Source organism: Arachis ipaensis, chromosome B3 (genome assembly GCF_059453495.1).
Source record: "Arachis ipaensis isolate K30076 ecotype BB chromosome B3, ASM5945349v1, whole genome shotgun sequence".
NCBI classification, from domain to species: Eukaryota; Viridiplantae; Streptophyta; class Magnoliopsida; order Fabales; family Fabaceae; genus Arachis; species Arachis ipaensis.
The window spans coordinates 35,919,437-35,947,368 of NC_142438.1; the positions used below are offsets into that span (position 1 = coordinate 35,919,437).

At 40.9% G+C, this 27,932-nt stretch overlaps 3 protein-coding genes across 5 annotated transcripts; 2 read left to right on the forward strand and 1 right to left on the reverse strand.

Annotated features, from left to right (window-relative positions):
* Positions 1 to 14,723: 14,723 nt before the first annotated feature.
* Positions 14,724 to 16,349, forward strand: LOC107634368 (uncharacterized). 3 transcript variants are annotated; one of them, XM_021118707.2, is made up of 2 exons: positions 14,724 to 14,945; positions 15,254 to 16,349. In XM_021118707.2, exon 2 carries the CDS (start codon positions 15,256 to 15,258, stop codon positions 16,159 to 16,161), a length of 906 nt encoding a protein of 301 aa, XP_020974366.1. In that variant the 5' UTR covers positions 14,724 to 14,945; positions 15,254 to 15,255; the 3' UTR covers positions 16,162 to 16,349. The 3 variants fall into 3 exon arrangements, with proteins under 3 accessions (XP_020974366.1, XP_020974365.1, XP_016193371.1); XM_021118706.2 differs by having other exon boundaries at positions 14,724 to 14,926; XM_016337885.3 differs by lacking the exon at positions 14,724 to 14,945 and adding an exon at positions 14,997 to 15,132.
* A 369-nt stretch (positions 16,350 to 16,718) lies between these two features.
* LOC107630255 (protein unc-13 homolog) lies at positions 16,719 to 20,143 on the reverse strand. The gene is made up of 5 exons (XM_016333354.3): positions 19,778 to 20,143; positions 18,677 to 19,552; positions 18,144 to 18,599; positions 17,847 to 18,036; positions 16,719 to 17,738 (listed from the first exon to the last, which is right to left on the reverse strand). The coding sequence occupies exons 1-5, from the start codon at positions 20,081 to 20,083 to the stop codon at positions 16,810 to 16,812; spliced, it is 2,757 nt and encodes a 918-aa protein (XP_016188840.3). The 5' UTR covers positions 20,084 to 20,143; the 3' UTR covers positions 16,719 to 16,809.
* Positions 20,144 to 22,395: 2,252 nt separating this feature from the next.
* Positions 22,396 to 23,472, forward strand: LOC107632926 (uncharacterized). Its single transcript, XM_016336569.1, has 4 exons — positions 22,396 to 22,544; positions 22,633 to 22,645; positions 22,801 to 23,031; positions 23,113 to 23,472. Exons 1-4 carry the CDS (start codon positions 22,396 to 22,398, stop codon positions 23,470 to 23,472), a joined length of 753 nt encoding a protein of 250 aa, XP_016192055.1.
* Positions 23,473 to 27,932: the final 4,460 nt, after the last annotated feature.

The window sequence follows — 27,932 nt, forward strand, 5'->3', positions numbered from 1 at the left end:
GAGCCTGCCGGAGATGAGGCCATTACGGCTCGCCTTCAGGTGTCCTCCTTGGGATAGGGTCATTTAAAGAACGAGGGTCAGCATGACGTTAAAAAAAAAAGGGGGAAAAAAACAAAAAAAAAACAAAATCGGAGGAGCCTGCCGGAGATGAGGCCATTACGGCTCACCTTCAGGTGTCCTCCTCGGGATAGGGTCATTTAAAGAACGAGGGTCAGCACGACGTAAAAAAAAAAACGGAAAAAAAAAAACAAAACCGGAGGAGCCTGCCGGAGATGAGGCCATTACGGCTCGCCTTCAGGTGTCCTCCTCGGGATAAAGTTATTTAAAGAACGAGAGTCAGCACGACGCATAAAAAAATATAATAAAAAGGGGAAAAAACGAAAAAATCAAAATCGGAGGAGCCTGTCGGAGATGAGGCCATTACGGCTCGCCTTCAGGTGTCCTCCTCGGGATAGGGTCATTTAGAGAACGAGGGTCAGCACGACGTAAAAAAAAATAAAAAAATAAAAATAAAAATAAAAACAACCGGGAAAAAAAACGAAAGAAACGAAATCGGAGGAGACTGCCGGAGATGAGGCCATTACGGCTCGCCTTCAAGTGTCCTCCTCGGGATAGGGTCATTTAAAGAACGAGGGTCAGCACGACGTAAAACAAAAAAAAAAACATGGAAAAAAATGAAAAAAAAATCGGAGGAGCCTGCCGGAGATGAGGCCATTACGGCTCGCCTTCAGGTGTCCTCCTCGGGATAGGGTCATTTCAAGAACGAGGATCAGCACGACGTAAAAAAAATGTGGAAAAAAAACGAAAAAAAAAAAGATCGGAGGAGCCTGCCGGAGATGAGGCCATTACGGCTCGCCTTCAGGTGTCCTCCTCGGGATAGGGTTATTTAAAGAACGAGGGTCAGCACGACGTAAAAAAAATAAAAAAAATAAAAAATAAAAACAAGGAAAAAACGAAAAAAAAATCGGAAGAGCATGCCGGAGATGAGGCCGTTACGGCTCGCCTTCAGGTGTCCTCCTCGGGATAGGGTCATTTAAAGAACGAGGGTCAGCACGACGTAAAAAAAAATATAAGAGAGAAAAAAAAATAAAAAAACAGGGAAAAAAAACGAAAAAAAAATCGGAGGAGCCGGCCGGAGATGAGGCCATTACGGCTCGCCTTCAGGTGTCCTCCTCGGGATAGGGTCATTTAAAGAACAAGGGTCAGCACGACGTAAAGAAAAAACCGGGAAAAAAATCGAAAAAAATGGGAGGAGCCTGCCGGAGATGATGCCATTACGGCTCGCCTTCAGGTGTCCTCCTCGAGATAGGGTCATTTAAAGATCGAGGGTCGGCACGACGTAAAAAAAATCGGGAAGAAAATGAAAAAACAAAATCGGAGGAGCCTGCCGGAGATGAGGCTATTACGGCTCGCCTTCAGGTGTCCTCCTCGGGATAGGGTCATTTAAAGAACGAGGGTCAGCATGACGTAAAAAAAAAAAAAAAAACAACCGTGAAAAAAGCGAAAGAAACAACATCAGAGGAGCCTGCCGGAGATGAGGCCATTACGGCTCGCCTTCAGGTGTCCTCCTCGGGATAGGGTCATTTAAAGAACGAGGGTCAACACGACGTAAAACAAAAAAAAACATGGAAAAAAATGAAAAAAAAAATCGGAGGAGCCTGCCGGAGATTAGGCCATTACGGCTCGCCTTCAGGTGTCCTCCTCGGGATAGGGTTATTTAAAGAACGAGGGTCAGCACGACGTAAAAAAAATAACAAAAATAAAAAATAAAAACAGGGAAAAAACGAAATAAAAAATCGGAAGAGCATGCCGGAGATGAGGCCGTTACGGCACGCCTTCAGGTGTCCTCCTCGGGATAGGGTCATTTAAAGAACGAGGGTTAGCACGACGTAAAAAAAAATATAAGAGAGAAAAAAAAAGAAAAAAACAGGGAAAAAAACGAAAAAAAAAAAATCGGAGGAGCCTGCCGGAGATGAGGCCATTACGGCTCGCCTTCAGGTGTCCTCCTCGGGATAGGGTCATTTAAAGAACGAGGGTCAGCACGACGTCAAAAAAAATATATGAAAGAAAAAAAAAAGAAAAAAACAGGGAAAAAAAACGAAAAAAAAAATCGGAGGACCCTGCCGGAGATGAGGCCATTACGGCTCGCCTTCAGGTGTCCTCCTTGGGATAGGGTCATTTAAAGAACGAGGGTCAGCATGACGTTAAAAAAAAAAGGGAAAAAAAACGAAAAAAACAAAATCGGAGGAGCCTGCCGGAGATGAGGCCATTACGGCTCACCTTCAGGTGTCCTCCTCGGGATAGGGTCATTTAAAGAACGAGGGTCAGCACGACGTAAAAAAAAACGGAAAAAAAAACAAAACCGGAGGAGCCTGCCGGAGATGAGGCCATTACGGCTCGCCTTCAGGTGTCCTCCTCGGGATAGGGTCATTTAAAGAACGAGGGTCAGCACGACGTAAAACAAATAAAAACATGGAAAAAAATGAAAAAAAAAAATCGGAGGAGCCTGCCGGAGATGAGGCCATTACGGCTCGCCTTCAGGTGTCCTCCTCGGGATAGGGTCATTTAAAGAACGAGGGTCAGCACGACGTAAAAAAAAATATAAGAGAGAAAAAAAAATAAAAAAACAGGGAAAAAAAACGAAAAAAAAATCGGAGGAGCCTGCCGGAGATGAGGCCATTACGGCTCGCCTTCAGGTGTCCTCCTCGGGATAGGGTCATTTAAAGAACAAGGGTCAGCACGACGTAAAGAAAAAACCGGGAAAAAAATCGAAAAAAATGGGAGGAGCCTGCCGGAGATGATGCCATTACGGCTCGCCTTCAGGTGTCCTCCTCGAGATAGGGTCATTTAAAGATCGAGGGTCGGCACGACGTAAAAAAAAATCGGGAAGAAAATGAAAAAACAAAATCGGAGGAGCCTGCCGGAGATGAGGCTATTACGGCTCGCCTTCAGGTGTCCTCCTCGGGATAGGGTCATTTAAAGAACGAGGGTCAGCATGACGTAAAAAAAAAAAAAAAAAACAACCGTGAAAAAAGCGAAAGAAACAACATCAGAGGAGCCTGCCGGAGATGAGGCCATTACGACTCGCCTTCAGGTGTCCTCCTCGGGATAGGGTCATTTAAAGAACGAAGGTCAACACGACGTAAAACAAAAAAAAAACATGGAAAAAAATGAAAAAAAAATCGGAGGAGCCTGCCGGAGATGAGGCCATTACGGCTCGCCTTCAGGTGTCCTCCTCGGGATAGGGTTATTTAAAGAACGAGGGTCAGCACGACGTAAAAAAAATAACAAAAATAAAAAATAAAAACAGGGAAAAAAACGAAATAAAAAATCGGAAGAGCATGCCGGAGATGAGGCCGTTACGGCTCGCCTTCAGGTGTCCTCCTCGGGATAGGGTCATTTAAAGAACGAGGGTCAGCACGACGTAAAAAAAAATATAAGAGAGAAAAAAAAAGAAAAAAACAGGGAAAAAAACGAAAAAAAAAAATCGGAGGAGCCTGCCGGAGATGAGGCCATTACGGCTCGCCTTCAAGTGTCCTCCTCGGGATAGGGTCATTTAAAGAACGAGGGTCAGCACGACGTCAAAAAAAATATATGAAAGAAAAAAAAAAGAAAAAAACAGGGAAAAAAAACGAAAAAAAAAATCGGAGGACCCTGCCGGAGATGAGGCCATTACGGCTCGCCTTCAGGTGTCCTCCTTGGGATAGGGTCATTTAAAGAATGAGGGTCAGCATGACGTTAAAAAAAAAGGGGAAAAAAACGAAAAAAACAAACTCGGAGGAGCCTGCCGGAGATGAGGCCATTACGGCTCACCTTCAGGTGTCCTCCTCGGGATAGGGTCATTTAAAGAACGAGGGTCAGCACGACGTAAAAAAAAACGGAAAAAAAAACAAAACCGGAGGAGCCTGCCGGAGATGAGGCCATTACGGCTCGCCTTCAGGTGTCCTCCTCGGGATAGGGTCATTTAAAGAACGAGGGTCAGCACGACGTAAAACAAATAAAAACATGGAAAAAAATGAAAAAAAAAATCGAAGGAGCCTGCCGGAGATGAGGCCATTACGGCTCGCCTTCAGGTGTCCTCCTCGGGATATGGTCATTTCAAGAACGAGGATCAGCACGACGTAAAAAAAATGTGGAAAAAAAACGAAAAAAAAAGATCGGAGGAGCCTGCCGGAGATGAGGCCATTACGGCTCGCCTTCAGGTGTCCTCCTCGGGATAGGGTTATTTAAAGAACGAGGGTCAGCACGACGTAAAAAAAATAAAAAAAATAAAAAATAAAAACAGGGAAAAAACGAAAAAAAAATCGGAAGAGCATGCCGGAGATGAGGCCGTTACGGCTCGCCTTCAGGTGTCCTCCTCGGGATAGGGTCATTTAAAGAACGAGGGTCAGCACGACGTAAAAAAAAATATAAGAGAGAAAAAAAATAAAAAAACAGGGAAAAAAAACGAAAAAAAAATCGAAGGAGCCTGCCGGAGATGAGGCCATTACGGCTCGCCTTCAGGTGTCCTCCTCGGGATAGGGTCATTTAAAGAACAAGGGTCAGCACGACGTAAAGAAAAAACCGGGAAAAAAATCGAAAAAAATGGGAGGAGCCTGCCGGAGATGATGCCATTACGGCTCGCCTTCAGGTGTCCTCCTCGAGATAGGGTCATTTAAAGATCGAGGGTCGGCACGACGTAAAAAAAAATCGGGAAGAAAATGAAAAAACAAAATCGGAGGAGCCTGCCGGAGATGAGGCTATTACGGCTCGCCTTCAGGTGTCCTCCTCGGGATAGGGTCATTTAAAGAACGAGGGTCAGCATGACGTAAAAAAAAAAAAAAAAAACAACCGTGAAAAAAGCGAAAGAAACAACATCAGAGGAGCCTGCCGGAGATGAGGCCATTACGGCTCGCCTTCAGGTGTCCTCCTCGAGATAGGGTCATTTAAAGAACGAGGGTCAACACGACGTAAAACAAAAAAAAAACATGGAAAAAAATGAAAAAAAAATCGGAGGAGCCTGCCGGAGATGAGGCCATTACGGCTCGCCTTCAGGTGTCCTCCTCGGGATAGGGTTATTTAAAGAACGAGGGTCAGCACGACGTAAAAAAAATAACAAAAATAAAAAATAAAAACAGGGAAAAAAACGAAATAAAAAATCGGAAGAGCATGCCGGAGATGAGGCCGTTACGGCTCGCCTTCAGGTGTCCTCCTCGGGATAGGGTCATTTAAAGAACGAGGGTCAGCACGACGTAAAAAAAAATATAAGAGAGAAAAAAAAAGAAAAAAACAGGGAAAAAACGAAAAAAAAAAAAATCGGAGGAGCCTGCCGGAGATGAGGCCATTACGGCTCGCCTTCAGGTGTCCTCCTCGGGATAGGGTCATTTAAAGAACGAGGGTCAGCACGACGTCAAAAAAAATATATGAAAGAAAAAAAAAAGAAAAAAACAGGGAAAAAAAACGAAAAAAAAAATCGGAGGACCCTGCCGGAGATGAGGCCATTACGGCTCGCCTTCAGGTGTCCTCCTTGGGATAGGGTCATTTAAAGAACGAGGGTCAGCATGACGTTAAAAAAAAAAGGGGAAAAAAACGAAAAAAACAAAATCGGAGGAGCCTGCCGGAGATGAGGCCATTACGGTTCACCTTCAGGTGTCCTCCTCGGGATAGGGTCATTTAAAGAACGAGGGTCAGCACGACGTAAAAAAAAACGGAAAAAAAAACAAAACCGGAGGAGCCTGCCGGAGATGAGGCCATTACGGCTCGCCTTCAGGTGTCCTCCTCGGGATAGGGTCATTTAAAGAACGAGGGTCAGCACGACGTAAAACAAATAAAAACATGGAAAAAAATGAAAAAAAAAATCGGAGGAGCCTGCCGGAGATGAGGCCATTACGGCTCGCCTTCAGGTGTCCTCCTCGGGATAGGGTCATTTCAAGAACGAGGATCAGCACGACGTAAAAAAAAACGTGGAGAAAAAACGAAAAAAAAAAAGATCGGAGGAGCCTGCCGGAGATGAGGCCATTACGGCTCGCCTTCAGGTGTCCTCCTCGGGATAGGGTTATTTAAAGAACGAGGGTCAGCACGACGTAAAAAAAATAAAAAAAATAAAAAATAAAAACAGGGAAAAAACGAAAAAAAAAATCGGAAGAGCATGCCGGAGATGAGGCCGTTACGGCTCGCCTTCAGGTGTCCTCCTCGGGATAGGGTCATTTAAAGAACGAGGGTCAGCACGACGTAAAAAAAAATATAAGAGAGAAAAAAAAAAGAAAAAAACAGGGAAAAAAAACGAAAAAAAAAATCGGAGGAGCCTGCCGGAGATGAGGCCATTACGGCTCGCCTTCAGGTGTCCTCCTCGGGATAGGGTCATTTAAAGAACAAGGGTCAGCACGACGTAAAGAAAAAACCGGGAAAAAAATCGAAAAAAATGGGAGGAGCCTGCCGGAGATGATGCCATTACGGCTCGCCTTCAGGTGTCCTCCTCGAGATAGGGTCATTTAAAGATCGAGGGTCGGCACGACGTAAAAAAAAATCGGGAAGAAAATGAAAAAACAAAATCGGAGGAGCCTGCCGGAGATGAGGCTATTACGGCTCGCCTTCAGGTGTTCTCCTCGGGATAGGGTCATTTCAAGAACGAGGGTCAGCATGACGTAAAAAAAAAAAAAAAAAAACAACCGTGAAAAAAGCGAAAGAAACAACATCAGAGGAGCCTGCCGGAGATGAGGCCATTACGGCTCGCCTTCAGGTGTCCTCCTCGGGATAGGGTCATTTAAAGAACGAGGGTCAGTACGACGTAAAACAAAAAAAACATGGAAAAAAATGAAAAAAAAATCGGAGGAGCCTGCCGGAGATGAGGCCATTACGGCTCGCCTTCAGGTGTCCTCCTCGGGATAGGGTTATTTAACGAACGAGGGTCAGCACGACGTAAGAAAAATAAAAAAAATAAAAAATAAAAACCGGGAAAAAAACGAAATAAAAAATCGGAAGAGCATGCCGGAGATGAGGCCGTTACGGCTCGCCTTCAGGTGTCCTCCTCGGGATAGGGTCATTTAAAGAACGAGGGTCAGCACGACGTAAAAAAAATATAAGAGAGAAAAAAAAGAAAAAAACAGGGAAAAAAACGAAAAAAAAAATCGGAGGAGCCTGCCGGAGATGAGGCCATTACGGCTCGCCTTCAGGTGTCCTCCTCGGGATAGGGTCATTTAAAGAACGAGGGTCAGCACGACGTCAAAAAAAATATAAGAAAGAAAAAAAAAAGAAAAAAACAGGGAAAAAAAACGAAAAAAAAATCGGAGGACCCTGCCGGAGATGAGGCCATTACGGCTCGCCTTCGGGTGTCCTCCTTGGGATAGGGTCATTTAAAGAACGAGGGTCAGCATGACGTTAAAAAAAAAAGGGGAAAAAAACGAAAAAAACAAAATCGGAGGAGCCTGCCGGAGATGAGGCCATTACGGCTCACCTTCAGGTGTCCTCCTCGGGATAGGGTCATTTAAAGAACGAGGGTCAGCACGACGTAAAAAAAAAAACCGAAAAAAAAACAAAACCGGAGGAGCCTGCCGGAGATGAGGCCATTACGGCTCGCCTTCAGGTGTCCTCCTCGGGATAGGGTCATTTAAAGAACGAGAGTCAGCACGACGTATAAAAAAATATAATAAAAAGGGGAAAAAACGAAAAAATCAAAATCGGAGGAGCCTGTCGGAGATGAAGCCATTACGGCTCGCCTTCAGGTGTCCTCCTCGGGATAGGGTCATTTAGAGAACGAGGGTCAGCACGACGTAAAAAAAAAAAAAAAAAAAAAAAAACAACCGGGAAAAAAAACGAAAGAAACGAAATCGGAGGAGTCTGCCGGAGATGAGGCCATTACGGCTCGCCTTCAAGTGTCCTCCTCGGAATAGGGTCATTTAAAGAACGAGGGTCAGCACGACGTTAAAAAAAAAAAATGGGAAAAAAATTGAAAAAAAAATGGGAGGAGCCTGCCGGAGATGATGCCATTACGGCTCGCCTTCAGGTGTCCTCCTCGAGATAGGGTCATTTAAAGATCGAGGGTCGGCACGACGTAAAAAAAAATCGGGAAGAAAATGAAAAAACAAAATCGGAGGAGCCTGCCGGAGATGAGGCTATTACGGCTCGCCTTCAGGTGTTCTCCTCGGGATAGGGTCATTTCAAGAACGAGGGTCAGCATGACGTAAAAAAAAAAAAAAAAAAACAACCGTGAAAAAAGCGAAAGAAACAACATCAGAGGAGCCTGCCGGAGATGAGGCCATTACGGCTCGCCTTCAGGTGTCCTCCTCGGGATAGGGTCATTTAAAGAACGAGGGTCAGTACGACGTAAAACAAAAAAAACATGGAAAAAAATGAAAAAAAAATCGGAGGAGCCTGCCGGAGATGAGGCCATTACGGCTCGCCTTCAGGTGTCCTCCTCGGGATAGGGTTATTTAACGAACGAGGGTCAGCACGACGTAAGAAAAATAAAAAAAATAAAAAATAAAAACCGGGAAAAAAACGAAATAAAAAATCGGAAGAGCATGCCGGAGATGAGGCCGTTACGGCTCGCCTTCAGGTGTCCTCCTCGGGATAGGGTCATTTAAAGAACGAGGGTCAGCACGACGTAAAAAAAATATAAGAGAGAAAAAAAAGAAAAAAACAGGGAAAAAAACGAAAAAAAAAATCGGAGGAGCCTGCCGGAGATGAGGCCATTACGGCTCGCCTTCAGGTGTCCTCCTCGGGATAGGGTCATTTAAAGAACGAGGGTCAGCACGACGTCAAAAAAAATATAAGAAAGAAAAAAAAAAGAAAAAAACAGGGAAAAAAAACGAAAAAAAAATCGGAGGACCCTGCCGGAGATGAGGCCATTACGGCTCGCCTTCGGGTGTCCTCCTTGGGATAGGGTCATTTAAAGAACGAGGGTCAGCATGACGTTAAAAAAAAAAGGGGAAAAAAACGAAAAAAACAAAATCGGAGGAGCCTGCCGGAGATGAGGCCATTACGGCTCACCTTCAGGTGTCCTCCTCGGGATAGGGTCATTTAAAGAACGAGGGTCAGCACGACGTAAAAAAAAAAACCGAAAAAAAAACAAAACCGGAGGAGCCTGCCGGAGATGAGGCCATTACGGCTCGCCTTCAGGTGTCCTCCTCGGGATAGGGTCATTTAAAGAACGAGAGTCAGCACGACGTATAAAAAAATATAATAAAAAGGGGAAAAAACGAAAAAATCAAAATCGGAGGAGCCTGTCGGAGATGAAGCCATTACGGCTCGCCTTCAGGTGTCCTCCTCGGGATAGGGTCATTTAGAGAACGAGGGTCAGCACGACGTAAAAAAAAAAAAAAAAAAAAAAAACAACCGGGAAAAAAAACGAAAGAAACGAAATCGGAGGAGTCTGCCGGAGATGAGGCCATTACGGCTCGCCTTCAAGTGTCCTCCTCGGAATAGGGTCATTTAAAGAACGAGGGTCAGCACGACGTTAAAAAAAAAAAATGGGAAAAAAATTGAAAAAAAAATGGGAGGAGCCTGCCGGAGATGAGGCCATTACGCCTCGCCTTCAAGTGTCCTCCTCGGGATAGGGTTATTTAAAGAACGAGCGTTAGCACGACGTAATAAAAAAAAAAAAGGGGAAAAAAAATCGGAGGAGCCTGCCGGAGATGAGGCCGTTACGGCTCGCCTTCAGGTGTCCTCCTCGGGATAGGGTCATTTAGAGAACGAGGGTCAGCATGACGTGAAAAAAAATAAGAAAGAAAAAAAAAAGAAAAAAAACAGGGAAAAAACTAAAAAAAAAATCGGAGGAGCCTGCCGGAGATGAGGCCATTACGGCTCGCCTTCAGGTGTCCTCCTCGGGATAAGGTCATTTAAAGAACGAGGGTCAGTACGACGTATAAAAAAAAAGGAAAAAAAAACGAAAAAAACAAAATCGGAGGAGCCTGCCGGAGATGAGGCCATTACGGCTCGCCTTCAGGTGTCCTCCTCGATATAGGGTCATTTAAAGAACGAGGGTCAGCACGACGTAAAAAAAAAAAAAAGAAAAAAAAACGAAAAAAACAAAATTGAAGGAACCTGCCGGAGATGAGGCCATTACGGCTCGCCTTCAGGTATCCTCCTCAGTATAGGGTCATTTAAAGAACGAAGGTCAGCACGACGTAAAAAAAAAAAGGGAAAAAAACGAAAAAAAAATATCAGAGGAGCCTGCCGGAGATAAGGCCATTACGGCTCGCCTTCAGGTGTCCTCCTTGGGATAAGGTCATTTAAAGAACGAGGGTCAGCACGACGTATAAAAAAATTGAAAAAAAAAACGAAAAAAAAAATCGGAGGAGCTTGCCGGAGATGAGGCCATTACGGCTCGCCTTCAGGTGTCCTCCTCGGGATAGGGTCATTTAAAGAACGAGAGTCAGCATGACGTTAAAAAAAAAAAGGGGAAAAATACGAAAAAAACAAAATCGGAGGAGCCTGCCGGAGATGAGGCCATTACGGCTCACCTTCAGGTGTCCTCCTCGGGATAGGGTCATTTAATGAACGAGGGTCAGCACGACGTAAAAAAAAAAAACAGAAAAAAAAAACAAAACCGGAGGAGCCTGCCGAAGATGAGGCCATTACGGCTCGCCTTCAGGTGTCCTCCTCGGGATAGGGTCATTTAAAAAACGAGAGTCAGCACGACGTATAAAAAAATATAATAAAAAGGGGAAAAAACGAAAAAATCAAAATCGGAGGAGCCTGTCGGAGATGAGGCCATTACGGCTCGCCTTCAGGTGTCCTCCTCGTGATAGGGTCATTTAGAGAACGAGGGTAATCACGACGTAAAAAAAAAAAAAAAACAAAAAACAAAAAACAAAAAAAAAAAAAAAACAACCGTAAAAAAAAAAACCAAAGAAACGAAATCGGAGGAGCCTGCCGGAGATGAGGCCATTACGGCTCGCCTTCAGGTGTCCTCCTCGGGATAGGGTCATTTAAAGAACGAGGGTCAGCATGACGTAAAAAAAAAAAAAAAACCGTGGAAAAAGCGAAAGAAACAACATCAGAGGAGCCTGCCGGAGATGAGGCCATTACGGCTCGCCTTCAGGTGTCCTCCTCGGGATAGGGTCATTTAAAGAACGAGGGTCAGCACGACGTAAAAAAAAACGTGGAAAAAAAACGAAAAAAAAATATCGGAGGAGCCTGCCGGAGATGAGGCCATTACGGCTCGCCTTCAGGTGTCCTCCTCGGGATAGGGTCATTTAAAGAACGAGGGTCAGCACGACGTTAAAAAAAGAAAAAAAAAAAAAAAACCGGGAAAAAATTTGAAAAAAAATGGGAGGAGCCTGCCGGAGATGAGGCCATTACGCCTCGCCTTCAGGTGTCCTCCTCGGGATAGGGTTATTTAAAGAACGAGGGTCAGCACGACGTAATAAAAAAAAAAAAAGGGAAAAAAATCGGAGGAGCCTGCCGGAGATGAGGCCGTTACGGCTCGCCTTCAGGTGTCCTCCTCGGGATAGGGTCATTTAGAGAACGAGGGTCAGCACGACGTATAAAAAAAAAAAAAAAAAAAAACAAAAAAACAAAACAAAACAAAACAAAACCGGAGGAGCCTGCCGAAGATGAGGCCATTACGGCTCGCCTTCAGGTGTCCTCCTCGGGATAGGGTCATTTAAAGAGCGAGAGTCAGCACGACGTATAAAAAAATATAATAAAAAGGGGAAAAAATGAAAAAATCAAAATCGGAGGAGCCTGTTGGAGATGAGGCCATTACGGCTCGCCTTCAGGTGTCCTCCTCGGGATAAGGTCATTTAGAGAACGAGGGTCAGCACGACGTATAAAAAAAAAAAAAAAAAAAAAAACAACCGGGAAAAAAAACGAAAGAAACGAAATCGGAGGAGCCTGCCGGAGATGAGGCCATTACGGCTCGCCTTCAGGTGTCCTCCTCGGGATAGGGTCATTTAAAGAACGAGGGTCAGCACGACGTAAAAAAAAACGTGGAAAAAAAACGAAAAAAAAATATCGGAGGAGCCTGCCGGAGATGAGGCCATTACGGCTCGCCTTCAGGTGTCCTCCTCGGGATAGGGTCATTTAAAGAACGAGGGTCAGCACGACGTTAAAAAAAAAAAAAAAAAAAAAAAAAAAAAAAAAAAAACCGGGAAAAAAATTGAAAAAAAAATGGGAGGAGCCTGCCGGATATGAGGCCATTACGCCTCGCCTTCAGGTGTCCTCCTCGGGATAGGGTTATTTAAAGAACGAGGGTCAGCACGACGTAATAAAAAAAAAAAGGGGAAAAAAATCGGAGGAGCCTGCCGGAGATGAGGCCGTTACGGCTCGCCTTCAGGTGTCCTCCTCGGGATAGGGTCATTTAGAGAACGAGGGTCAGCACGACGTAAAAAAAAAATAAGAAAGAAAAAAAAAGAAAAAAAACAGGGAAAAAACGAAAAAAAAAAATCGGATGAGCCTGCCGGAGATGAGGCCATTACGGCTCGCCTTCAGGTGTCCTCCTCGGGATAAGGTCATTTAAAGAACGAGGGTCAGTACGACGTAAAAAAAAAAGGAAAAAAAAGCGAAAAAAACAAAATCGGAGGAGCCTGCCGGAGATGAGGCCATTACGGCTCGCCTTCAGGTGTCCTCCTCGGGATAGGGTCATTTAAAGAACGAGGGTCAGCACGACGTAAAAAAAAAAAAAAAGAAAAAAAACGAAAAAAACAAAATTGAAGGAACCTGCCGGAGATGAGGCCATTACGGCTCGCCTTCAGGTAACCTCCTCAGGATAGGGTCATTTAAAGAACGAGGGTCAGCACGACGTAAAAAAAAAAAAAAGATAAAAAAAACGAAAAAAAAAATATCAGAGGAGCCTGCCGGAGATAAGGCCATTACGGCTCGCCTTCAGGTGTCCTCCTCGGGATAGGGTCATTTAAAGAACGAGGGTCAGCACGACGTATAAAAAAAAATCGAAAAAAAAAAACGAAAATAAAAATCGGAGGAGCTTGCCGGAGATGAGGCCATTACGGCTCGCCTTCAAGTGTCCTCCTCGGGATAGGGTCATTTAAAGAACGAGAGTCAGCATGACGTTAAAAAAAAAAGGGGAAAAAAACGAAAAAAACAAAATCGGAGGAGCCTGCCGGAGATGAGGCCATTACGGCTCACCTTCAGGTGTCCTCCTCGGGATAGGGTCATTTAAAGAACGAGGGTCAGCACGACGTAAAAAAAAAAAAAAAAAAAAAAAAAAAAAAAAAAAAAAAAAAAAAAAACAAAACCGGAGGAGCCTGCCGAAGATGAGGCCATTACGGCTCGCCTTTAGGTGTCCTCCTCGGGATAGGGTCATTTAAAGAGCGAGAGTCAGCACGACGTATAAAAAAATATAATAAAAAGGGGAAAAAACGAAAAAATCAAAATCGGAGGAGCCTGTTAAAGATGAGGCCATTACGGCTCGCCTTCAGGTGTCCTCCTCGGGATAAGGTCATTTAGAGAACGAGGGTCAGCACGACGTAAAAAAAAAAAAAAAAAAAAAAAAAAGAAAAACAACCGGGAAAAAAAACGAAAGAAACGAAATCGGAGGAGCCTGCCGGAGATGAGGCCATTATGGCTCGCCTTCAGGTGTCCTCCTCGGGATAGGGTCATTTAAAGAACGAGGGTCAGCACGACGTAAAAAAAAACGTGGAAAAAAAACGAAAAAAAAAAATCGGAGGAGCCTGCCGGGGATGAGGCCATTACGGCTCGCCTTCAGGTGTCCTCCTCGGGATAGGGTCATTTAAAGAACGAGCGTCAGCACGACGTAAAAAAAAAAAAAAAAAAAAAAAAAAAAAAAAAAAAAAAAATGGGAAAAAAATCGAAAAAAAATGGGAGGAGCCTGCCGGAGATGAGGCCATTACGCCTCGCCTTCAGGTGTCCTCCTCGGGATAGGGTTATTTAAAGAACGAGGGTCAGCACGACGTAATAAAAAAAAAAAGGGAAAAAAATCGGAGGAGCCTGCCGGAGATGAGGCCGTTACGGCTCGCCTTCAGGTGTCCTCCTCGGGATAGGGTCATTTAAAGAACGAGGGTCAGCACGACGTAAAAAAAAATAAGAAAGAAAAAAAAGAAAAAAAACAGGGAAAAAACGAAAAAAAAAAAATCGGAGGAGCCTGCCGGAGATGAGGCCATTACGGCTCGCCTTCAGGTGTCCTCCTCGGGATAAGGTCATTTAAAGAACGAGGGTCAGTACGATGTAAAAAAAAAAGGAAAAAAAACGAAAAAAACAAAATCGGAGGAGCCTGCCGGAGATGAGGCCATTACGGCTCGCCTTCAGGTGTCCTCCTCGGGATAGGGTCATTTAAAGAACGAGGGTCAGCACGACGTAAAAAAAAAAAAAAAGAAAAAAAACGAAAAAAACAAAATTGAAGGAACCTGCCGGAGATGAGGCCATTACGGCTCGCCTTCAGGTATCCTCCTCAGGATAGGGTCATTTAAAGAACGAGGGTCAGCACGACGTAAAAAAAAAAGGGAAAAAAAACGAAAAAAAAAATATCAGAGGAGCCTGCCGGAGATAAGACCATTATGGCTCGCCTTCAGGTGTCCTCCTCGGGATAGGGTCATTTAAAGAACGAGGGTCAGCACGACGTAAAAAAAAAAAATAAAAAATAAAAAAAAAATCGAAAAAAAAAAACGAAAAAAAAAAATCGGAGGAGCCTGCCGGAGATTAGGCCATTACGGCTCGCCTTCAGGTGTCCTCCTCAGGATAGGGTCATTTAAAGAACGAGGGTCAGCACGACGTAAATAAAAAAAAAAGGGAAAAATAACGAAAAAAACAAAATCGAAGTAGCCTGCCGGAGATGAGGCCATTTTCTTCCATAGTTGCATCCTCTCCCTCATCAATCACAATCAATTATCACGTTCATCCCCATCAATATTTCTTGCAATTCTTGTTTTCCCTGAAATTCAGTTGTTGGTGGAACATCATATTTGGGACTTGAAGCGAATGAATTAAATAAGTTCACGTCTTTATAGTTGACTTTATTTCTTAATGAGAGGTAGTTGAATCTGAAAGAGGTTAGGTTCAGCCTCAGTTTCATCAAGTGGATTTCATGATCGATCTATTGCAAATTATCTTGTATTCATTCATCTTAATAAGTCATAAATACCATACTAGGTTCGGTTATACTTGTATAAGCTTTCTGTGATTGGACTTTCTTTTTATCTAAATGACGTGTTACTAGTTAAAGTTGGACTTGGACTGGTTGGTTTATCCTCTCTTGATTTGTTGTTACATTTATTAGTCATCTTATTATTATGTGCTTAACGCTCCAATCAATGAGTTTGAATTCCAATTTTACATCTTTGATATTGACATGTTGCAGGAATGGGTTATCAGTCTTTTGGAAGCCCTCAGAGACCAAGAGGGGCTACCATGAAGTTTACATTGAAGGTGATACTAGTTTTGGTTGTGTGTGCCTGGTTGGTATATCAAATCATGCATTCCATGAATAAGACAGGGAACTACGGCGGTCAAACACAGCATGTTTTAGGATATGGAGCTGTATTGTTCGGGCGCAAAGGGCTGGACGAAAGAGCTCTTCCCGGTCTGCGAAATGTAAATTCTGTAGAAGATAAAGGGTCAAGTAATGGCAGAGATGATGATAATACTGAACAAGAATCTGTCAATTGGACAAATGGAGGAAATGAAGTGGAACATGAATTAGAAAGTCAACATACGGAACCATCATCCAGGAATGGACACAATGGTTCTTCTCTTGAAGAATCTGGAAAGGTTTTCATAGAAAGGAAGTTGGACCATAAAGACCATGTCATTGACAAGTACCAAAAGATACTGATAGAAGGTGTTGCTACAAGTAATAAGAAGGGAGGAGGAGAAGAAGAACTCAAGGAAACTCCAAATGCTGATTCAGATTTCTTGGCAAAGGAGGATGACAAAGACACCAGGACGCAGGACAGCATGGTTGAGGGGGCTATGGATGATGTCTTAAGCTTCCATGATGAAAACGGTGTCCCTCCTGATGGTAATGAAACTAAAACAGTAGCTCATGAAGATAACATGTCAAAAGTTAGCCAGGGAATCAGGCTAGGAAAAATTAATGCCAATAAAGTTACATTTGGAGAAGATAAGGGGCTTGAAGTGAGTCTGGAAGGACAAGAGAATAATGCTGCAGCAGTTGAAGAATTTAACTCTCAAGCCTTTACTCATGGTGATATTTCAGGCATCAAGGACCGACCAGAAATAGAAAGAGGAGATGGTAAAGTTTTATGACATTATGGATCTATTCCATACCATTGTGAATTGGAGTGCAGGAAAGGCTTGTTCTCATTTGTTTGATAATACAGAGAACCGTAGAGGAGATCAATTGCTAGGTAATATTAGCTTTTGGCAATGTAATGTTACAGATATTTTGTAACAACAAAGCATTCATGGTCTTGTAATTTGCAAGTTGTAATGGAACCCCTTTACATGCTATGATCAATCTAGTTGTTATATAATCTCCCTTTTTTTGGTGTTTCGACCCCTTTTAAACTTAAATATAAGTAATCGTGTTGCACATTATAAACTCTTTTGTCCCCTTACCAAGCTACTCAGCCTACTACCCACGAAAACCGTTCAATTCTTTTTTCTTTATTGTAAAATATAACGTAAGGATCAAGGATGCAAAGCATTTTCATAGGGGGTTCAAAGACAAAATCCCTGTTGTCACTTGCCAGTTCATAGACGTTAGCCACTGTAAGTCCATTTTTTACCCCGAAATATTGATGACATTATAAAATAAAATATGGTAATTTAAATTTTGAAAAAAAAACTGAAACTTAACTAAGTATGATATAGCAGATTTATTGCTTCCATTAAGTTATTGGATGGTAGAGTATTTATACAGAGACAGTTGATACATGTTTAATTTATGAGCAGTTAGATTTTGGTTGGCAAGTTGTAATTCTTTTTGAGGAACTTGGAAGCTGTGTCATGGTGTCGATAACACAAAACTCGCAATAGCGTGCTTGGTTCAGTAGGACTCCATTGACCAGTTGTTGAAGGCAATGGTTGGAGCTGAGACTTGCCCAAAGGTCCACACATTTCCATAGTGAAACCAAGTTGCTGAATCAAGTACTCAGTATCCATGCTAAGCAGTGGAAGCACATCTTTGACGGTAGTGGAAAGTTGTTCTATCAACTCAGTAGGTAAACCATTCCCATTGGACCAGAACATATCAGTTAGACACTTGAAGTCTTCCTCTATCATAGCAGAATCTTCAAGGGAGAAACTACGTGATGGACCACCGGCTAACAAAACCAACAAGAACCCTTCAAAAGCAGCCTCCATTACCTTAGTAGTCACAAGCCTTTTGGCTCTGTCTTGCACTGTTGATGATACAGTCTCCAAGTACTGCTCAAGTTCCTCAAGAAAAGGTTCAATCCTTGTTGCTGAAACTTCACCAACGTAAAGGCCATTCCAAAGAACATGACACAGATCACGGAAAATGATTTTGTATGCTATGGTCTCGGAGAGCTGGTTGACACCTTCAATAGAAGCAGCCGTAGAAAGCTTGAAATTGAATACCGCCTTAGCATCATCTTCTTCAATGAAAGCGAAACTCCGTAAACGAGTCATTGTCCTCCTCTGCAAAACCTTCAATTCCATTGACATGCGTTGCAGGGTATTGATGCGAACAAAAAGCTGGGGTAGCTCCAATGAGCTTTCGTGCTTTTTAGTACCAACCTGTGAATTCCTACTCTGTTTCAATTGTGTCTTTTCTTTTCTCTTGAATATAACATCAAATTTTGACCCTCTAGAACACCGAGTCAAAGGTGGCAAAGTTGGAATGAAAGTATTGCGGTTCCCTGCAGATCATATCATCATTATTTCATATCAAAGAAAAATCTGGTCATCATGCGGTTTGAATAACTATAATTTGGTGAATGAATTGATGCTATGCATCAAATATATACCACATCCAGATTTGGCCTTGAAAATGTATTGTTGCAGAGAGTTGTCAAGACCAGTGATTAATTCAGGAAGCAATACTGCATGCGTTGGTATAGGCAGCAGAAAGAACTCTTCCAGAGTGTCATCTATCATTCGTAGGACTTCAACAGCGGAAAGAGCAATGCTTTCTTTCTTTGCATGAGGCTTCCATTCCTGCAAGAATAGACCATTGTTTATAAAAAAAATATAGAAGTTAATATAAAAAAGAAAGAATACTAATTTGACTTTAATTAGATTATATTTGTAACAAGATGGCATGCCTCTTGTTGCAGATTTGTGTTAATCAATTCCTGCAATCTATCCACTTTGGTATTTATCCATGACTTGACCAGAATGGAAATTATAGCTTCAGCCCCATAAGGGTGCATCTCCCTTATAATGGATATCCCTCCATCTTCACTGTCAATTGAATCTTCAACAGCTATCTGTACCAAATGTTTCTCCAATTTGTCAGCAGCCAACAACACTTCTACAGCATCAGGTGTCAACTCTGTTATACTCCTCACATATTGCTTCAACTCATTCCCATAACACAAATGAAGGGTAGCCACAGCAACACCAGCTGCAAGTGGATGCCACCTCTTTAGTATTGGACTAAACATTGCCTTCTCATAAGAAGCTAGTTCACTGACATCTTGTGCAAGGATAGAAAGGCCATGAAGGGCTTTATTCTGTTTTTCGGATACATACTTGCTGGGGTCTAGTTTCTCCGATTTCTGCATAAAAACACACTAGTCAGAAACGGAATTTCACTATTTCATGCTTTTAAAGAAGGTTGAATGGTGGAACTTGCCTGAGAGAAAACAGCAAACAGTGACGATCTGATGTAATTTTCAACTCTGGTGCAAGAAACTTCTGCTTCTTTACTAATCATATTTCGCTTATTGAGAGAAGTATCTCCCATCAATATATTTGCTGATGATACAGCTAGAGAAACGACACTTTGCATTGTCCCAATATTACCAATGTAAAAAGTATCATGGTAAGCAAGGAGCCTTTTTTCTGACCAACTTAACATCAAGCCCAGTGTGGACCTCAAGGTGTTTGAGAGAAAAGGATCCTCCATGGACTTGAGATCTTTCTCAGCTTCTGCTAATAGATTACTTGAGGCAAACAACAAATCATTATCCACTTGCTGGCCAGTGGAAACATACTTATGAAACAAAATCCAGGAAAAACAAATATTATGCAGCATCTGGTTCATTCCAAGCACAACCCAGGTCTTCTTAATGAGCTCTATGACTTCATCAACTTCTTCTATCACACAGGTTTCTTCTTTGTTATCAAAACATGCTTCTATTAGAGTTTGGTAGATCTTAAGGTTTATAGGAAAGCCATCAGCCCAGTGGAATGTCTCGGGAACAGAACAATCAGATGACCTGGAAGCAAGAGACATAACCACACTCCGGAGAGCTTGCACTAATTCATTGTTGTTTCCAAGATCCATTGGCTTCTCAATACTTGCACTGATCATACGCTTAAGGTGCACCATATCATCAGTGTGTGTCTCAACCAACGGCAAGTGAGGGTGCAAGAGGATTCCTGCTTCAAGAACCTTCAAATTTCTCCTTAGCCAAGCCTCATATTCTTGTTGACTAGGAAAATCTGAACGCCTAACATGTTGGATTAGCTCAAGCGGCATAACCATAGACACCATGCGTCTTCCAAGCTATTTCACGAAACAAAGTCCCAGTAAAAAAATGTTTGGATGAGAAATTTTAGATCATTCTGGTGCATGTAATGCGTGCTTTTGAAGTATTTACAACAATTTATTCTTGGTTTTTTATATGAGTGACTCTGTGACTGTAAATATTCCAAAAGCACACATTAAATGTACTACAAGATGAAGCAAAGCATTGAGTATGTTGTGATGCATAAACTGTGACAGTGGTACCTGGCCTGCAGCACCAACTCTGAGTAAGGCTCGCCTGATTATGGTGTCAGTGAGCTCTGAAACTCTCATCTGCACTCTCATTAACTCTCCCCTTGCCCCTGACCGCGTACTCCTTGACGACACTGTTTTCAGACCCACCGTCTTCTTCCATGTCGGAGACCTCTGCACCACCGCATTCCTATCCCCTGCGTTTGGCCCTGAGCTCCGGCATGCTGCCAACAGAATCTCGTAGGCAGTTTCCCGAAGCTCAGATTCCGATAAGTTGGGAACAACGTTAGTGAAAGGGGAAGGAAGGTTTTCTTCCATTGTGTTTGGTTTGTTAGTCCAAAGTAGCAGTGTGAAGGTGGTTATTATTGTTGAGATTGATTGATTCCTTTTGCTTACAGCTTCCAACATAACATGGAAAGGCGTGAGGGCAAGAACAACAACTACTTTCTATTTTGGTGAGGTAATGAGGCTGAGTTAAGTGACATCACAGAGTTAGTGTCAAGACTCGGTTTTGATATCTTTGCTTCACTTTCAAGGTGATACCACATTAGTAGTGTTGCTTCATTTCTAGTGGTAGTAGAGGCATAGATACAACTCTTAGAAGGAAATTTTAGAGACCTGTCTTTAAACTTCAACAAGCTCCAGAAATAATTTTGTGGAGGTTTTTCCGTATTTTTACTATGAATTGGCATATCAATTGTCAAAGCTAGCATTTAGAATCGGAAGGAGGAAAATAAAGAAAAGGAAAAGACTGATTGTTTGCCGTTGCTCCAAATCTTTTGCCTCATATGATGGAATCAACATTATTATATTTGGTGAAAAAGGTATAAAATTGAATTATATCTTAGTATTTTATTTGATTTAAAATAAATAGGAAGATGAAATAAGAATATTTATTAAAATATTTTTAATTATTAAAAAAATGTTAAAATTTTTGTTTTTATTTTTAAAAATTCAGTCCTTTGTGTTCTTATTTTTTAAAATATTAAAGAGATTAAAGTTTTGTGTCTTCGAATTCAAATTTTAATTTTATTCTTTGACCACTAGATATAATACTAAATCTCAGTCTCAAAATTTTTATTTCAATCTCTAAAAAAAAAAAAAAAAACTACCTAAATGAATCAAGTTGGTGACCAAAACATTATCGCGGTATTGTAAGTTTGACTTGTTAAATTACTCCAAAATGTTCGTGTATTACTAGGTTAGTAGGTTAGTAGCCTAGTACATAGTCATATTACAAACATTTAACTCCTGGGTTTTTTTTCTGTCATAAATTAAAAAAATATATTATTTTTAAATAAAAATTATTCTAACTTTATATTCTGAAATTCATTTTTTTTTGCGTCAAGAATAAGTTTGTCGTTCTCCTTGGCAAATCTTGTCATTTTTATAAGGTTCACCGCTTCCTTCGACGAACTTCAAGTCATCTCCTCAATAAAATTTTATCGAAGCCGGTTGGGAACCAAAATCACTACTAGTAACTTATTATTTTTCTTTTACTTTGATCTTCTACTTATTCTATGTAATGTCTGAAATTCTATTGTTATTCATTCATTATGATGGTGAAATAGTATATAATGAAGAGAGATATATCATGTTTAGTTCTCCTCAACTAGTATTTGTATATATGCCACCTGAAGTAAAAAGTTTAACAACGTTGAAGAATTTTATATTGCATACTATTGGTCAACAACACACGAAAAGAGTGAAAAAATCTACTATAGATATCCGTCCGAAGTAAATAACACTTTGTTTTACAAAAGGTATATCGTAGATTATAATTGTTATTATTATTTTGTTGTTTTTTTTATTTGTTGACGATTTTGATAAGATTTTATGTTTTTGTGAATTAGGTATCGGTTACGTGATGACGAGAACATACGTCTTATTAGAGTCTAGCACAACTATTGGACAAATGTCCATCTGTTGGAATTATTTATTTTTCTAGTTGACTTGGGTGGAGGAACTTCTGTGGATATTGTTGATGATAACCTTTTAAGTGCGGCAGTTAGAAGAAATATTAGAAGGACGATGATTGACCTAAATATGCCACCTAAAAGTAGTCAAAAGGGATCAAATATTGAAGATTTTAATGATGGTATGATGCAAGTTGATGTTGAAAGTCACGAGAGTTTTGCTATTAGAGACCCGGCGATGGATCCCTATCAAGTTAACCCTGATGCCTGTGAAGATATTGAGGCTAAACCAACTGAAATTCTAGATGACGAGGAGGAAAAGATGACCTACTATAATGACATACAAATCGTATTGACACGGCCTGCCATTTTCCGACCATATGATCGTCGGATCACTTTTCTTCATTGAATCTCGAGGCAATGACTTCAGATTATTTATTTAGTCAAGGAGGCCCCAAGGATGATTCCAACAATGAATTTAAGATTGGACAACAGTATAAAAACAAGGAGGAAGTTATTATAGCAATTAAGACGTATAACATTAGGAGGGTTTTGGAGTATAAGATACTAAAGAATGACCAGTTGAAATATATTATACAGTGTACCCAATTTGGGTATGGTTATCAATGGAACATATGCATATTTTATCGTTGAAAGTAGAAAAAATGGGAGGTGAGGAGATATAGTGGTCCTCGTACTTGCATGCAAACATCAATGGGTCAAGACCATGAAATGTTGGACTCAAAGGGGATTGCTCAGTACATATTCACAATGGTCAAAGCAGATCCAACCATCAGCATAAGGGTTCTGCAAGGAAGTGTAAAGAATCATTTTGGTTACAAGGCGTCGTACAGAAAAGTTTGGCTTGCAAAGTAGAGAGTCATTGCTAGGATATATGGAGATTGGGAGGAATTATACAACGAGCTTTCTCGTTGGTTATTCGCAATGCAGGTGTACTTACCTGGTAAGATTCATTACATCGCCTTTACTTATAAGTGCTTAATTAAGTCACCACTTATATGTTATAACAACTGAATTTTTTTAGGTACATGAGTGCAACTTGTAACACAGTCTTGGCTTGCTTCAGTCAATAGTGTCATGTTTCATTGGGTGTTCTAGGCGTTTTCTCCATGTATTGAGGCTTTCAAGCACTGTAAACCACTTATTTCCATTGATGGCACCCACGTGTATGGTAAATACGGAGGTACTTTGCTCATGGCTATTGCTCAAGATGGCAATTCAAACATATTACCTATTGCATTTGCCAAAGTCGAGGGTGAGACAAATGAGGCTTGGTCATTTTTTCTTTCTTATCTGAGGCAGTATGTGACACCCCAACCAAGCCTCTTGGTGATTTCAGACAGGCACAAATCGATTGATGTGGCGTTGAACGCTGATGAAAGTGGATGGAAACCACCGTATGCCTTTTAGGAGTTTTGTGCAAGACATATTGCTGCCAACTTCATGACACACTTCAAGAACAAGGACTTGAAGAAGGTGCTTGTTAATGCAACATATTCGAAGTCACATAGGGAGTTTGCTCATTATTTTGGTCGTCCGAGGGGTGAGAATGTCACAATCACAAACTGGCTTGAAGAAATGCCACATTCACAATGGACGCAATATGCAGATGAGGGTCGTCATTTTGGGCACATGACGACAAACATCTCTGAGTGCATCAACATTGTGATGAAGGCTACTCGCAATTTTTCCATCACCAGTCTTGTCAAGTCGACCTATTTCAGTTTGAGTAAACTTTTTGCGAGGAAGGGTTCAGAGGCCCAGGCATAGCTTTAAGTGGGTGTTGAATTCTCACAGATGTTGATGAAGGCTATTGAGTTCAACTCGAAGCATGTGAATATAATGAATGTTTATCAGTTTGATTGGTCCAGGTCCAATTTCACAGTTGAGGAATTAGCGACAGTTCCCGGGTCCCAGCAGTAGAATTACCAAATACTTCTTGACGAGGGTAAGTGTGACCCTGGATACTTTTAGGCTCTTCATATTCTATGCTGTCATGTTCAAGCAGCATGCTCTTACGCACGACTTGATTAGAAGCAATTTGTCCATCCTGTGTATCGCATGAAGACCATCGTCAGTGTTTATAGGTCAGAGTTTAGATCGATCGGTCACGAGGATGACTGGCTATCATATGACGGGCCCTGGATCTGGTCAATCCTAGGTTAATGAGAGTAAAGAGAAGTCGGTCTGTTAGCACCAGAATTTGTAATAACATGGATGATGTTGAGCATAGTGGAGAGAAGAGGTGTGGCTTTTGTCGTCAGGTCGGCCACACGCGGAGGACTTGTACTACACTTGATGGTGGTGCGTCAACATCAAGAGGGCATTAGATATAGTTGTGATTTCCGTTCAATGCATTTCATATTTGACCATAGCTTTATTTGTATTGCGTTCAATGTATTTTATTATGTTTGATCATTTGAATTCTAAAAACATAATTGAAATTGAATATATAAATTTAACTAAATATGGAACTTCATAAGCATAATAACATTGAGCTATAGTAAAGTAAACATAATGAAGTCAACATGGGTCCATCATAAGCATAATAAGATAAATATACATCATAATAATAAAGTAAACTACACTACTGTCCACATCCGCGCAGCCCACCCCGTGGTCCAGCTCATCGCCAAGGAGGCACTACATTAAGACATCCACCTATCCCATAAGGTGGAGGTCTGGGCTCTCACTGTCCTCTTCCGAGCGGTGGATCAACAGCAGGTGGATCGGTGACTATGCCAGAAGCGAACGTGGTCATCTCACCCTTGAGTGTCCCACGTGAGGCAATTGAGGATGACCTATTAGAAGGATCGTCCATGTGTCGTGGCTGATTGGCTGACGGTGGTGGAGACGTGTGCATCTGTGAAAAAGGATATGTCTGGTGTCCCCGGTCATATCACCTAGAAACCCAACGACATCCGAATCGATGAAAGTATGCACACATTCCAGCCAACCCACAGTCACCTTCTCAAAGTCTTGTGTATGCAAAATGGGACAATAGGGGTGATCGGCATCAAAACCCTGACTAGCTGAACTGTGGATTGAAAGGAATATGATACTGGTTACTGGTCCCTGCCCCTGTCACAAAACCCTGATGATTTGTCCCAACCTCTAACGGCTGTGAAGTTCCTAAAGGTCCAAGTGTCAAATAGTCTCCAGGGACGGGTCCTGCTGCAGCCCCACGCCTAGGACGAGCTCTACCTTGTCTCCCTCTCCCTCCCCGAGGCCACACCTGGGAAGCTCTCCATCCTCTGGCTTATGCAAATTTAGAGCATTCGGGTAATGGATCGAGAGATCATCTGGCACAACTCCTCCAACCACCAACTGCTAGTCGCCCTGACCAACCAACTCTATGTACGCCTACTGAAAGTACCATCTCAAATACTATTGTAATGGGCGCAGGTCAAATGCATGATGTATAAAGAGTCCATGGCCTCCCCAAGATGCCCACATCTCATGCCACCCTCCTAAAAAAACAGGGCACCACTTGTCTCTACCGAATCTCCCATCGTGCCCATCCATTTCATCGATGTTCAATGGCCTAGTCGGAATGTGCTGGAGGCCACCAAACTGATGCCACTTGACGATGGCAAACCACAACAATGGGCATACTACTACAGCGGAGGATTCAGACTCAGGGATCCTCTATGAAACTATATGCTGGATGAGTGGGTTAGCATATGGCATCCAATCAACCTATTCATAGATACCAAGACTTACGTTATAGATACCGATTCGATTGAGGACACGCCTTCACTGTCGAAGCCTTGTGTCAACTCTGTCAGTAGGTGGCTCCAACCCCACCCTCCTATAACATCAACGAATAGTTAGAAACTAAAAAGTATTTCGTTAACTTAAGAAATGAGACTTTCTGCCCCCTAGGGCGCTAAACGCCAACAACACGGATCACACTTTTACGAAAGGAGCATTTTTTGTTGGATTTAGCTTTTAATCGTTGTATCTTATTTTATTTTAGTTATTTTTATTTACAAACAAAATCTTTTAGCATTAGAATTTATTATTTCATTTTAGTTTCAAATCAAATTAGGTTAGATATAAAATGAAAAAAGATCTGGCCCTTCGGGGGATCTTCTCTCTTACACACTTTCACACTTTTGGAACCCTAGTTTTCTCTCTGAGTCATGAGCCACTAAACCTCCTTGGTTAAGGTTAGGAGCTCTGTTTATTTCTATGGATTAATACTATTATCATTCTATTTTAATTAATGTATTGATTCAGTTTCAAAGATTACTTTCGTTCTTCATCTTATGAATCTGGGTATATCGGAAGAACAATCCTTGTTCTATATGAATTCTTGTGATTCTTGAAAAAGTTATCTCACTTGAATACTAGCTTGAAAGTAAATTCCTCCTAAACTGCTAATTACTTGGACTTAACAGGATACATGACATATAATCCTCTTATATTTGGGTAATTAGGATTTTTGTAGCTAATAAACTAGAATTGAACCTAACCCTCTAATCTATATTAAGTGACCAAGGAATTAGTGGTTGATTAGGTTAGAGGAGACCAAATCACTAAGGAATTAGGGTTTAGTCAATTACAGTTTGCCATGAAATAAATATTGCATGATTACAATAATTGGTAAGAAAACTTAATCCGGAAGAATAAACAACTCTGAAACCTTAACTATTTTCACATATACATTTCACACCAATTCTACTGTTTGCTTTCTTACTCTTTGACGTACTGTTTTAATGCTTTTGAACCCAAAACACTATTTTCTTTTTGTCTGACTAAGTGATTCATTCGACTATTGTTGCTCAATCCATCAATTCTTGTGGGATCGACCCTCACTCACATGAAGTATTACTTGGTACGACCCAGTGCACTTGCTGATTAATCTGTGGATATTCGAAATCCACACCAAAAGGTTGATAAAAAAAGAAGATTATTCCTTTGTCTTGGATACGTCACATTAAATTAAAAATATAAAATATTCTAATATATAGATAAAAATTTAATTGTAGAATAAAATATAATATAATATAATATCTGTTATATACCACGGTTGATACAAAGAAAAAAGATAAAAAAAAAATAAGAATTTAAACTAAATAAAAAAATATATTAAAATTAAGATAGAAAATAAAAGGGATAGATTGAAATTGAATACAAAGAGAATCACTATACTTTCTATCTAATTTTTTGATGCAACAAGAAAAAAACTCTTCAACCTAATTTGTACACGGCTACACGCCATAATTTAGGAATTGAATCGAAAAGACTTCTCAACCTTCTATCCAATTCTCCTATGCAACAAGAGAGGGACTCACTAAACCTCACTTGTCCACATCATGGTTTCATCATGAAACTAAAAAGTGCTAAAGCACCTCTAATCACTTAATATTACGATTACAATAGCTAAGGAGATATTTATAATCTCTTATTATGTTAAAACAAAGAAAATCTTAAAGCCCACAAACATAAAGTCTAATCTAATAACTAAATAAACAAAATTAAAATACATCAAATAAACTAATAACTTTTAAATAATATTTGATATCTTCATATCACGAACATTTGAAACACGTATCATTCTCCTCCTCTTCAAAAAAGATTGGTCCTCAAATCTTGTAGCTGGAAAAATAGTATATGAAAAGTGATAAATATAAAGAAGATAATTTCTTCTTATTTTTATATTTTTCTCTTTTTTTTTTAATTTTTTTTTTTTTTGCATTGTATGCTTTTTTATTTTTTTAAATATAAAATCAATAAGAATGACAAGATAATAATGAAATATAAACAAGAAAGATAATAACTTAAAGAAAGACGTGAGGGACACTGGACTCTTTCTTTTTTTTGGATACAAGAAAAACAGACATAAATTAATAAGAATTAATCTAATACGTGAACTTTGATACCAAATGATATGAAAAAGAAAATAAACAAAAAGATAAGAATTCAAACTAAATAAAAAAACATACATTGAAATTAAAATAGAAAATAAAGGGATAGATTAAAATTGAATACAAAGAGAATCATTCTACTTTTTATCCAATTTCTTGACACAATAAGAAAGAGATTCTTCAACCTAACTTGTACACACCATAGTTTGGGAATTGAATTAAAGGGACTTTTCAACCTTCTATCCAATTTTCTGATACAACAAGAGAGTGACTCACTCAACCTCACTTGTCCACACAATTGTTTCATCACAAAATCAAAAAGTGCTTTGACACCTCTAATCACTCAATACTACGATT

Coding starts and splice junctions, on each gene's coding strand:
- LOC107630255 (XM_016333354.3), bottom strand. CDS start 20,083: ATGGAAGAAAACCTTCCTTCCCCTTTCACTAACGTTGTTCCCAACTTA. Junction 18,600..18,676: donor TGTTTGCTGTTTTCTCTCAG/GCAAGTTCCACC, acceptor GTTTTTATGCAG/AAATCGGAGAAACTAGACCC. Junction 18,037..18,143: donor ACACAAATCTGCAACAAGAG/GCATGCCATCTT, acceptor CTATTCTTGCAG/GAATGGAAGCCTCATGCAAA.
- LOC107632926 (XM_016336569.1), top strand. CDS start 22,396: ATGGGTCAAGACCATGAAATGTTGGACTCAAAGGGGATTGCTCAGTAC. Junction 23,032..23,112: donor CACCCCAACCAAGCCTCTTG/GTGATTTCAGAC, acceptor TATGCCTTTTAG/GAGTTTTGTGCAAGACATAT.